This window comes from Apodemus sylvaticus, chromosome 3 (assembly GCF_947179515.1).
Source record: "Apodemus sylvaticus chromosome 3, mApoSyl1.1, whole genome shotgun sequence".
NCBI lineage: Eukaryota > Metazoa > Chordata > Mammalia > Rodentia > Muridae > Apodemus > Apodemus sylvaticus.
The window spans coordinates 122577519-122591032 of record NC_067474.1 but is presented as its reverse complement, the minus strand read 5'-3'; the positions used below and the strand labels follow the sequence as shown (position 1 = coordinate 122591032).

The 13514-nt window shown below is 43.2% G+C and overlaps 1 protein-coding gene across 1 annotated transcript in view; it reads left to right on the top strand.

Moving 5' to 3' along the window:
* Positions 1-13514, top strand: part of Tceanc2 (transcription elongation factor A N-terminal and central domain containing 2) — a 37288-nt gene that overhangs the window by 830 nt on the left and 22944 nt on the right. The window contains exon 3 of the mRNA XM_052176910.1: positions 10276-10417. Coding sequence (XP_052032870.1) covers positions 10276-10417 — 142 coding nt within the window. The remainder of the gene's footprint in view (positions 1-10275; positions 10418-13514) is intronic.

Genomic DNA, 13514 nt, shown 5'->3' with positions numbered 1-13514 from the left:
GTACCTCAATGCTCTGAATTAATCCCGTCTGGCTTTAGGGTATGGTTGCTAGCTGATAGGATCACCACCCCCCTTTATTAAAAAGTTTTTTTTCTTTTTAAGATTTATTATTATTTATTTATTTTGGTTTTTGAGACAGGGTTTCTCTGTGTAGCCCTGGCTGTACTGGAACTCACCTGTAGATCAGACTGACCTAGAACTCAGAGATCCCCCTGCCTCAGCCTTTCAAGTGCTAGGATTAAAGACTTGCGCTCCCACTCCTGGCTAAGATTTATTCTTATTGTTGTGTTTGTGTCTGTGTGTGGATCTGTTCACTAGCGGCTTTGGGTCTCTCTGGAGCTGTAGTGATAGTGATTGTGTACTACCTAAAGTGGAAATGACGCCCTGGACACTGAACTAAGGTCCTCTGCAAGAGCTGTGTGTAGCAAGAATTCTAGTAGAATCATTATATCTAGGGTAAACATTAGGATGAAATAGCTGTTGTTCCCTGTCTAGGGTAAACTTCAGAATGAATGGCTGTGTTCTAGAAGTCCTTGGACCTTGAAGAAATCACTAAAGAAAACAGTGATTGTTTTGTTATCTATAGAACTGTTTTTCTAAAAGAGCTGTACAGCCTTTGGTCACAAGACAATCTTGGCACACTTAGGACATCCTGCATTGTTGGGCATTGCAAACAGTACACAATAAAGACTAAAGTTGCAGGGATGTGATGTTTTCCATCACAAAACATATAGATTACATAAAGGACTTTAGTATGGGGAACTTGTTTCACCTAAAAACAACTGTTGTTTTGCTTTTGCATGGCCTGTTGAAATTCAGCCCACCGAGGCTGGAGCTCCCTCCTACCAGCAAGGCCTTAATATGTCCTGCAGTGTCTCTCTTTCTCCGGTGACCTGAGCAGCTCCTGCTCTCAACCACCCTCAGCCATCATCTCTCCATCCCAAAAGTTGTTCTTAGGTATATTAAAGTTTCAAGTAAGATTCTATATACCCGTGGGTCAAATGACCCTTTCCCCGGAGTCACCAAAGACTACTGTGAAAACACAGATATTCAAGTTACAATCATACCAGTAGCAAAATCATAGTAATGAAGTAGCAATGAAAATAGCTTTATACAACATAAGGAACTGTATTAAAAGATTAGGAAGGTTGCATTAGGAAGGTTGGGAGTAGCTGGGCGGTGGTGGTGCACGCCTGTAATCCCAGCACTTGGGAGGCAGAGGCAGGCCTGGTCTACAGAGTGAGTTCCAGGACAGCCTGGGCCACACAGAGAAACCCTGTCTTGAAAAAATAAACCAAAAAAAAAAAAAAAAGAATACAGCTGAACATTAAAGTTCATTAAAGAACTCAAATATACATTATTAAAATTAACTAAGTGAATTTCATAAATGTCTAGCAAAAGTCTCAGTTTTGATATTGAAAAAGGTGGAAGATGCAATGAAATTGGTACATTCTTTTAGAAGTAGAAGTCCTCACTTAATGCAGTGAGTAAGCCGGATGGTGGTGACACATGCCTGTAATCCCAGCACTCTGGGAGGCAGAGGCAGGCAGATTTCTGAGTTCAAGGCCAGCTTGGTCTACAGAGTGAGCTCCAGGACATCCAGGGCTATACAGAGAAACCCTGTCTCAAAAAAACCAAATCCAAAAAACCAAAAAAAAAAAAAAAAAAAAAAAAGGAAGGTTGGGAGCCACTGCTCTAGACACACCTAGTGTAGTGTGAAGGATGGTGCTTCACCGTGCTCTGGCACCTTGTGTGTAGCACTTTGGCCACAATTGTAGCATAGGGCTTCATGATGCCCATGGCTCCACAGGTCCGCCTCGACCACAGAGACTTAAATGTACTGTTTGCTTGCTGGGTCTAAGCTTGATCCACTAGTTAGGAATCAGTCAAGCTAAGTGTGCTAGCCTTACTGCTGGTAGGCCTTGCACTCAGAGAGCTAAGGCAGAAAGATGGAGCGTTTGCGAACATAATGGGTTGTTAGCAAGACTGTTTCAAGAAAGGGAAAGAATTATGTTAAGGTGTAGCTTATGGTCGAGGCCTGCTGACCATGAGTGAAGGCCCCCCCCCCCCAGTCAGTCCCCACATCACACCAAAAAAAAAAAAAAAAATGCAAAGTGATAATCATGTGAATGCAAAATGAATTGTGATGTACTAGGAACAACTTGCAGAGAGTCCTTTTGGTCACTTTACCTGTTCGGCATTTCTGGCTTATTTTTAGTTTTCCTCATTAGTTTCTCTATCTATGAGATTCCTAATGTTTGTGCTCCCAGAGTTCTGCCTTGTTTTGTCTGCTTAGCTGGGTGACCATATCCATCCCAAGGCTCCCTGTGTATGTAACTGACACTCCTGCTTCTCCAGTCCAGATTTCTAGGGCTGCGAGGGCATCTGGGGTTACAAACAGTGGTGGTAAGGCAATGCTCTGAGTACTTAGCTTAGATCCTAGACGTGTTCTTTCCTGGGTGCCCTCCTAGACTTGCCAGACCTGTATTAGAGCGCAGTGAAGGAAGAGGGCCTGCCAAGATAGTTTTAGGGATAGGGACAGAGTTGGGGATCAAACTCCAGGCCTCTTGAATGCTGAGTAAGGGCTCTACCATGGAGCTGTATCCAGACCACCATCTCCCATGCATCTATAACCCTTTTGCTAGGAATGTTCTGACTTACTCCCTTCCCTTGGAAACAGTATAGTATATTGATTAAGAATATGCTGGAGCCAGGCAGGCATGATGGCTCAGCAGGTTAAATGTGCTTGTTGCCAAGCCTGAAGATTTTAGTTCAGTGTGGGGAACCACGGGTAACAGGAAAGGACTGACTCCCATCCCTGTGTTTCTGTCCTCCTCCCGGGTACAAACCCACTCTAATCTGAGGAGGGTGATCTTTGTATCTGTCATTCATGTAACTTAAGTATGTTCCTCTTCCTGCACACTTCCGTTTCTCAAAGCTGTTTCTTTGCATGTGTATGTGTGTCCTGCTGTACTCTGAACTTCTTGGACATATGTTCCCTCTTGGTTTTGTCCCTACTGCCTGGCACAGGACCTGACATGTAGGATATCATTCAAAACAACCAGGTCACCTAGAACTCTACAAGTTGAGATGACCGTGAGATCAGTCCTGTTCTGCTCCAGCTTGATTTACACTTTTAACTCTCTCCATTTATGTGCGGGTGGTCTGGCCACGCCCCTTGCTTTTTCTTTTTTTCTTCCTGTTGGTCTCTTTTAAGCTGTTAGGGCTTTCTTTTGACTTGATGCTGGTCCCTTTTCCTGTAAAATCTTTCTCTTTATTTTTATAGAGTTAATTTTTCATTTATCTACTCAATCAAGAACTACTGTTCTTGGACACTTAGCTCCTAAGTTACATACAGGGTCTCAGATATTTACCTCTGTGCCCTCGGAATATATTAGTGCCTGGTCTTTAATGTATTATGTTAAATTATAATATATATAATATATTAATGTAATATATTAAAGAGCCATTAAGCATTTGTTAAATTGAGCATTGAAATATCTTCTGCCTCCTGTAAGGGGAGTTGCCTTCCATTTTCAGTTCTTTCTCTCTTTAAACTTTTGATCATTTTCAATGTATATGAGTATTTTACCTGATGTATTTATCATACGCATCCAGTACCTGTGGAAGCTAGACAGCGGCATCAGATCATCAGGGATCTGGAACTTCAGACTGTTGTCAGCGGCCCTGTGGGTGCTGGGAACTGAACCCGGGTCTTCCAGAGGAGCCGACAGTTCTCTGAACCACTGATCTGTCTCTCCAGACCATTATAATAGTCTTGATAGTTCTTCTACAACTGTTACAGTGATACAACCTTATGCCCAGCATAAAAGAAATCTGAGATTATAAGACTTCCAATAAGGGCAAGAGAGGTAATAATAAGATAAAATGGGATTTATTACAAAATTATCATATAAGCAATACAGAAGAGAGCAAGTCAGGTGTTGTGACAAATGCCGGTAATCTGCTCACTTGGGAGATAAAAGCAGGAAGATCAAGGAGTTTAAGACCATCTTGGGCTGCCTAGCAAATTCAAGGCTAGCCTGGGCTATGTGAGACTCCATGACTATGTCACTGGTTAGAGAAGGCTATGTCACAGGTACCCTAAAGGATGGAAGGAAGGCTTGCCTAGGTAAGGGAGGCCGCACACAGAGCTGTGAGTGCTCACCGTGGTGTGTCTCTGTGTTCTCTGTTATATGTGCACAGTGGCAGTGTTTTAGAAGGAAGTTGTGTTAACTGTGTGTGATTTAGAGAATTTGCTAGATCCGCTCTCTGCCGGTCACTTATTCCCGTACACCAGCTTTAGTTTGTATTTGTCTAGAGACAGAGCATCACAGTGTAGCTCAAGCTGACTTGTGGTCTGCCTGCCTGGCCACCCTGTGTTGGGATCAGAGGCACGTGCCACTGTGGCTGACTGGCAGTCTGGTTTAATGGGGGAATCTGCTGAAGTTGAAGCTGGTTTTCCTCATCGGTGTCAGGAATAACACCTGGTAACACCCAGTCTGCAGAATTGTCAGAGAACTCCCAAGTCAATGCTTGGTGAGAGGGCTGACTGAGCTTGGTGCCCGACAGGCAGTAAGGAGTCATAGGTTTGGGGATGGGCTTTTTGATTTTTTTTTTTTTTGGTGTTTTGTTTTGTTTTGTTTCCCTAAGGTACTAGCAAGGTGACTCAGCTGGTAAAGGCGCTTGCCACCAGGACCTAAATGGTGGAAAGAGAGAGCCGACTTAGAAGCTGTTTTCTGATCAACACATATGCCTTATGATCTAGGCATGTACAAAATAAATGAATAAAAGATGTAAAAAATGTTTAAAATGCAAGATAGGGTTATTATGATGATGATAATGGCATTTATTGAACCTTTTTTATAGGCCAAATGTTATGCTAATGCCTTACATATATTAAGACTTAAGTCATAGTAACAGCAGTGAAAGGTTTAATCATTTACAGATGAAGATCCAGGGGCTGGAGACATGGCTCAGTGGTTAAGAACACTGGCTGTTCTTCCAGAGGGTCAGGGTTCGATATATTCCCAGCCACTCAGGACAGCTCACAACTCTCTAGAACTCCAGTTCCAGGATATCTGGTGCCCACTTCTGGCCTCTGAGGGCACCAGACATATACAAGGGAACAGACATGTATGCAGGCAAAAACCCATACACAGAATTAGAAAGAAAACCAGGGCCAGGCAGTGGTGGCACACGCCTTTAATCCCAGTACTTGGGATGCAGAGGCAGGAGGATTTCTGAGTTCGAGGCCAGCCTGGTTTACAGAGTGAGTTCCAGGATAGCCAGGGCTACACAGAGAAACCCTGTCTTGAAAAAACCAAAAAGAAAAAAGAAGAAAAAAAAAAGAAAACCAAGGCATAGAGAGGTGAAGTGGTTTGCCTAAGGCCAGTGCAGCACCGCCCGGCAGAGCCAGGATTTGTACTAGGCAATCTGGGTCCATATAGTCTGCCCACTAAAACGAAAAAGAAAGTAGAGGTTTCTGAGTGCCAAGCTGGGGAGGCATAAAAATCTTAGGATCATTTTACTTCTGTTATCAGCATATTACAAGTAATTTTACCATAGTCTTATCTCACTCAGTAAAAGAGATACTTGGTGGAGCGCATGTTGTGCACATTTAAATGGTAAAGGTTAATTTGGTTAATCTCATCTTGCTAGAAGTGATTTCTTCTATTAGTTCCAAGAACACTTTTTCTTTTTACTACTATTAAAAGATGGAGAATATGCCAGTTCATTCGGGTTTAGCACTCTGAAGTGCTAATGCTTCATGAACGTTCTCTTGTAGGGCTGACCAGCCAGGGGAGTGGTGTGCACATGACTACTTTCGAGTTATTATCTTCTGTGATGGGACCTGGCACTGCAGCCATTCCCAGGGGTAAGGCCAGATGAAAAGCATACCTTTCTAGTGATAACTCTTCATACTCAGGATAGCTCTCCCAGTTACAGTCTGCATGTATTTCTCTGTGTCTCTTTGAGTTCTAAGTAATGCTGCTAAGAATCAGAAATACCTCTTTATATGGATGCAGTGAGGTAGCATACGCTTATAATCCTGTAACTCAGGCAGTCTGAAGGTGGAACTTGAAGGTCATCCTCAACTGCCTAGTGAGTTTTATATCAAGTGTAAGACTTTAGTTTTAAGCCTCCTCCAGCACTTAGGAGACGAATCTCTGAGTTCAAGGCCAGCCTAGTCTACAGATCAAGTTCCAGGATAGCCAGGGCTACACAGAGAAACCCTGTCTTGAAGGGGAAAAAAATGTTTGGACTTACTTGTTCCATAAGTCAAAATGGGATTTTGGGATGCCTAACCTGTTTCCAACCATGTATAGATGCTAGATTAAAAGTCTAATAAAACAGGCATGGTGGCTCATACCTTTGATCTCAGCACTGGAGAGTCAGAGGTAGGCAGATCTCTATGAGTTCAAGGCCAGTCTGGTCTACATCGTGGGTTCCAGGATGGCCAGGACCACAAGAAAGAGAAATCCTAAGGTCTAAGAAGACACACGAAGTTGAAACCTGGAGCTGTAAGTGGACGATGAAGCGGAGTGGTTTGGGGTGCTGAGTGGCTGTGACGCTTAGATCTTGAGGTCAGTCTGGGGCAGGCCTCAGTGCCTCATCTGTGGGAGATGAAGCTGACATCCATGTTCTCAGTGGGATTTGGAACTAAGAGAGAAGTCTACCATGCTTGTGAACAGTGAGCAGAAAAATTCTGCCTGCCAGTTGAAGGAAACAGTGTAATGATTGCCGACTTTGGGGTCTCAGGTAAAGGAAGAGTTGGCTGGAATACATTCAGAAGCACATCCTTCCTCCACGCACATAAAGCCAAGTGTTAGTATGGAGTCTAAAGCCAGGGAGCGCCAAGGCAGGCAAACGTGAGCTTCCCGTTAGGGCACTTCACGTCTTAGAGCACATAAGACTCCAAGAAAGCAGTCCTCTTCAGAGAAGAATTCATGGTTCAAATGAATCCTGTGAGGAAGGAAACTACAAAGGCAGTGAGTAAATGGAGAGCTGTAATAAATTCTCTATCCCAAAAGATGGGCATCAGAGAACAAACTGAAATCTTAAGTATGCTTATAATAGTCACAAAGATTTTAAAATGGAAAGGAATAAAAATGAGAGTGAAAAGAGAAACAATTTGTCCAATGAAAAATAAATGTTTGTTGAAACAGAAACATACTGAACAGGTTAAATAAAAGTAGACATTAGAACCTAACGAGAAAATGATGAATAGAAAGCTTAATAATAAGGAAATCATTTAGAATACATCACACAGAAATAAAAATATGAAAAAGCAATAGTTTTTGAAAGACAGCTGTCAGATCAGCCTAAATTTCTTTGAACATGTGTTCTAAAAATGGCAATATTTAAGTGAAAGAAGTACAATTACTTTTAAACTGTGAAGAAAAAACTATAAAGAAAGCCCAGAGCCAAGGGCAAAGGTGCATACCAGTAGTCCCGACAATCTAAAGGTTAAGGCAAGAGGGTGGAGGGCTGAAGGCCGGTACAGGGTGCCTTGAACCGATCTCAAAACACAGCAAATGTAGTTCGTTTAGCAGACGATAGGAAAGGAGACAAAAAGTAAAGGGAAAATACTTCTAGTGCATAATACAGATGGACCAGATAAGGATGCTGGGAACTAGATCCTTGGATTCTCTTGGACAGGGGTGGGAGAGCAAAACAGCACGGCACCCGCTGCTCAGAGCATGAAGATGCAGAGAAGATAAAAGTAGCAGGGGGATTGTGTACGGAGAAGTCAGGAGTTCACTGCATTTATTCCCACACAGTGGAAATGGGCAGGGAAGAAACTCCCAGTACCTGTTAGGGAAATAGATTGTAAGAGTCTAAGATGTTACAATAGATGTATACAATAGTAGGATGACTGTTCAGTATTGCTAGCATAGTAGGTCAGCTTTAACAATAAATAGGTTACTATGGAAACATGAATAAAATATGCTGAATGAGGAAAACCTGATATTTATATCTTCCAGTAGGAAATAGCTTCTTATGTGGCTTAGGTTTTATCTTTTTTTTAACCATTTAATACTAGTTTATACTGCAGTATCACATAGGAAAAGGTTTTTCCCCTAGGACGAGGACAGAGTAGATGTGAAATGGCATTTTCATCTAGACCATCTCTCTGGAACAAGTACGAGCAAACTGAGACTCCTCTCAGTCCCGAGCCCACCACCTGCTGTAGGCCATAAAGACGGTGGACGTTACAGAAGAGGCAAGTGCAGTCACTTCTCTGTGTGAGGTGGATTCAGTTGGAGAATCAACTCTGTTCCTGGGGTTGGTCCACACCTAGACCAGACCTGTGCTTGGGAAAGTGCAGAGACAGCCTCTGGCTAATGCCAGAGGGAGAAGTAGAAGCTGTTATCCTTGGAAGGTTTTTTGGACAAATATCAGGCAATCCTAGAAGAGAATGCTGGGCTACCCTGGCCTTAACTAGAGCAGCTGGGTTCACAGGAGCCTTAGAAGGGCTCTGTAGTCCCAAACTGGAGACTTTAATCTTGTGTTTAGAAAGCATACAAAACAATAGGTTTCATTGTGACACTTTATTCTTTTTTATATTCTATTTATTTATTTATTTATTTACTAATTTATTTATTGTGTATGTGTGAAGGTCAGAGGACATCTTGCAATTCTACCCAGTGGGTTCTAGGGATCAAACTCAGGGGTTGAGACTTAGCAGCGCCTGTATTCTCTGGGCTGTCTCACCAGCTCTTATTATGGTGGTGTTATACATTAGTTATATTTCCTTACTCCCTTCCCACTGTTCTTCCGTCCTAACTCTTCTTCCCAGGGGGTGATGAAGTCATCCTGTCGGGGGAAGAGTCATCTTTAAATGCCGGCCAGTTCAGAGACACCCAAACCAGACTGACACCAATCTTTTCCTTGCTCTCCTCCTAGCTTTGAACCTAGAAAGCAAAACCAATGCCTGCATGCTGGGAGCTGGGAGCTGGGAGCTGGGAGCTGGGGCCCACGTGGACGTTCCTTTTACCCTTGGCCTCTAGGCTAGAAGCAGACCCCATGTTCTCCCCCAAGGGGAGGAGATAAGATTTTTATGGGCATTGTGTTTATAACATGGCTATAATGAAAATTTATGTGGAAAACTGTACACATACCAAGTGTGGTGAGGAACTTCCATGAGGTAAACATCAAGAACCTTCAAAGCTCCTGAGGCCCTTCCTGACCAGCAGCTGCCCCTCCCAAGATAAGACCTTCCTCTTTCTTTCTTTCTTTCTTTCTTTCTTTCTTTCTTTCTTTCTTTCTTTCTTTCTTTCTTTCTTTCTTTCTTTCTTTCCTTCCTTCCTTCCTTCCTTTCTCTCTCTCTCTTTCTTTCTTTCTTTCTTTTTGTTTTTGTTTTTTTTTTTTTTGAGACAGCACTGGCTATCCTGGAACTTGCTCTATCCTCAAACTCAGAGATCCACCTGTGCCTCTGAGCGCTGGGATTAAAGGCTTGCGCCACCATGCCCGGCTCTAAGATATTTAATTTTCAATTATAAAAACTATTTTACTTTTAAACTTTTTGTCTGCCAATTTTGTTTACTAAAAAGTCCATAGTTTAAACTATACCAAAATATAACATTATAAAAGCTCCCCCATCTTCTTCCCCATATCCCTAATCCCTAGTGTATAATGGCTGTGTGAGGCTTGGCCTTAGGGAGGCAGCTTCCAGGAAGGACAGAGGGAGGTGAGCTTGCATTATAAATGTAAAGGGACTTACATTTATAATGCTTTGTTTTATGAGGAATGGCAAAATAATAATCTCATTAAGTAGTGGTTTGCTCTCCGTACCTTTCTGTGTGTTTGAAGTTTTTAAAAGAGAACTTTCTTTCTCTCAGGGGAAAAAAAGTTTTCTCCTCTGGGAAGTGGAGAACTGTTTGTGTGATTTTGATTGTTGAAGTAAGCAGGCTTTATGGCTTCTCTGCTCTCCGCATGTGAACTAGGACACTCAGTGAGCTGTGAGGCTGATCTAGCACACACCCTTTTCATTTCCCTCTGTGGCTCCACCTCTCTTGGGGAAGTGCTGTGGTGCCCGACACAGTGAGATGAAAGTTGTACTTTTCCTAATAGATGCAACTCTCCAGATCTGCAGTAAGCAGTGCCTGCTTCTAAGCAATTACCCCTCATTTGGGGCCATCAGATACACTGCTTCTGTTCAGGTCATAATCAATAATTCATATGTCAATAGGAGAGCCATTAGCTCAGGTGGAGGCAGATGTCTTTCTAATGAAAGGGTTCCATTTTCCAAATAACTTTTTTTTTTTGCAGAGAGTTGTGGTCATCGAAGACATAAAAAGATGGAAAACTATGTTGGAGCTTCCTGATCAAACCAAAGAAAACCTAGTTGCTGCCTTACAGGAATTAAAGAAGAAAATCCCCTCCAGGGAGGTGCTGAGATCCACAAGGATAGGTATGCGCCTGGCCTCTGGAAAGCACTCCAGAGTGTCTCCTCCTCCTGCTGCACGCCACCAGTTACCAGAGCCCATGTGTGCTCTTCACACTTGCTGGAGGGGACCGGTGTTTAGAACACTTTACTAGCTTAGGCTAGGAATTTATAGGAAAAAATAGTGATATATAGTATTATATAGTAAAATATAGTAATATATAGTAATTTTTTTAAAAATGAAGTGAAAAGATACAAAACACAGTCCTCAATCTCTTAAACTTTTTGCTTTCGTTTTATTGTGTGTTGGGAATGGGCGTGGATGTATTCGTCACCATGTCTGTATGGAGAGCAGAGAACACATTAGTAGACATTTGTTCCTTCCCTCCAACATGTGAGTCCTGGGATCAAACTCAAGTTGTCAGGCTTGGTGGCAAGCACCTCTACCCACTGAGCCATCCTGCTACACCTCCCCCACCTTTTGATTAGAGTTAGGAGAGTTGCTGGCATAAAATAACAGTTATTATATAAGGTTTTAAAAGCATGTGTCCAATATCTATGCTTACCATATAGACTATAAACAGGCAACATTTTGAGTGTGCTTGATGCTGACCGTGCAAAATGATTAAGACTTGGTTGTGACCTTGAGGAGCTGAGGGTTTGGTAGAGGCGATGGTGTAGACAGACAGCAGCAGTACCCTACTGTAGCTATAAATAAGCTACATTCGACACTGTCCACTCGATCTGGGGAGTCTGTATGCCGTCAGAAAGGATAAAGCAGTCACTATAATCTGGGGACTTCAGAAAGGCTTCTTAGAGGAGGTGGTGATTCACTTAAATCTTGAAAGAAACTCAGCTTAATCTGTCATCAGTGGCAATAAGTGACGAAGCTTGGTTTATAAAACAAAACGGTAGCAACATTTGCCACCATGTCATTTATTAGAGCTTTGGAGCGATCTCAGAGGTGAATTGCCGTTTTAGTACAGCACACAACTGTGGGTAATATGCAAGGGAAGAACAGCATGTGTTCCTCAAGCTGCCGGGCTCCCCGGGGAGCCCAGGGCAGTCCTTCACAGCTGCCGCTCCTGCCCTCACTAGTGCCGCGGCACCTCCTCTGCTCCCCTTGACCTCCTGTTCCTGAGACACAGGAGAGAGCAGCATCGCCTTGTCACTAACAGCTGGGAAGAGCTTTACGGAGTCCCCAGGGAGCCCCAAGAGTCTTAGAGTTGCACCCCTGTAATATAAACCAGAATCTGAGGAAATTAGATGCTTAAAGAATATAAAACCCTATCATTATAGCCAAGGAGATGCTTCCATCTGCTGCAGGGTTTGCTGTCTTTATAGGTTGTGGTCACTAGAGGGCAATGCGACCATTCACATGAGCCTGTGAGGTCTTTCCACCAGTAGAGGGTACTAGTGTTTAATATTTTATGACCTGTTTATTGATGCATATATGTATGTGTGTGATCCTGTTTAGACATATACCACAGATGCCATACGTGATCAGATCTTAAATCTCAACATAATAAGCTGGGATTGTCCTAAAAGACAGAACAGGTGATGATTTTAAAAACCATTTGTTTGACCACTTAGTGCAGTGAATGTTTTCAAGAATGGGTGTGTCAGGTATCCAGAGCTTACAGCCAAGGGCCGGAATAGAGCTACAAAGAGGTTTGAGTTAGCAGGAATTGGAACCCATCCAACTTTTGGACCCTGACCTTACTCGAGCCTTCTTAAGCTTGAAATCGCACGGAATGCAGAGGGTTCTTGGTTCCCTTACAGTTATATCAGATGAAAATCTCATTTGGATCATTTCCTGAGAATGTTTATGCTTCAACTTTTAGCCTTCCTGCCGCCCTGCCTCGTGGGATGTAAGCACCAAATATCCACAGAGTGTCTTCTGTGTGCGGGGACCTAGGGGCTGGGACGGGGGCAGGAATCGGTGCCGTCTTCTCAGAGCTTTAAATCTGGTGGAACACAGGCAGTTTAATAAGACTTTGTTCTGAAGCTTAGTACAGTGCTCTGGGGAGAAGTTAGCCAAGCGTATGGAAGCAGGAAGAAAGTGTTGAGTGTGTCAGGCAGAGGATGCATCCTGGAAGCTGTGCGGGAGGGCGGAGGTAGGAGAGAGAACATGGTCATGTTCCAAACGCTCCGAGTTGTTAGGTGTATTTAAGATGTAATGCGCCAGAGAGTATGGCAAGAAATGCAGCTGAGAGACAGTCTGGACCAGATGGAGAAGGCACTCAGAACTGACTGGTTCTGGCAATATATCTATTACTATATAAAATTTCCCTAAAATCTAGCTGCTTAAGAAAGTATTGTTTCTCATAGTTTCTCTGCTGTCCATTTGCCCGTGGTTCTGGCTCAGAGTGGGCGTGGTTTGGTGTGATTTGGTAGGGCCCTTCCGGTCAGTCTGGCTATGCAGTTTCTAGGACCTTGACTTCCCGATTCTCTTATCTCCATCTCCTAAATACTGTGATAAGAGGTGTACACCACCCCCTAGTCTTTTAAGAGCTTGGTACTGGGCTGTTATTTAGAGCAGCAGTCCTCCGAGGGGCTTCCTAGATGCACATTTTAGAGGCTGGCTTAGAGAAGGCCCTCAGTGCCTTGTCACATGGCTGTCTTTGTGGCTGCCCTCACAGCAGCTGAAGTCCCCAGAGCCAGAGATGCAAAAAGGACAAGAAAGTGAAACAACTGATATAGAAGCCGAAATCTGGTTGTTTCTTTGGTTGTTTTTTTGAAACTGAGTTTCATTGTGTAGCCCAGGCAAGCTCGCTTCAGACGTGTGATTGGTTGTCTTACCTCAGGCTCTCAAGTGCTGGGGTCCCAGGCATGAGCCACCACACCTGGCTGATACCATTCTCTCTTCAAATGTGCTTCTATTTCTCTAGTTGCTCCTGAGAGTCGACAGGTAGAACTGTGCTAGACCTGGTCTTCATATTTTTGTGTCATTTTCTTTATCCTGTTATCTCTCTCAGCATTCTAGGTAATTTCTTCAAATACATGCCTTCCAAACTACTAATTCTCTCTTCTGCTGAGTCTAACTCACTCATAAGCGCTTTATTTCAAAGCCAGTCTCATTTCTTCATATTTCCTCTAGAACCATAGACCATCCCAGAGGAAA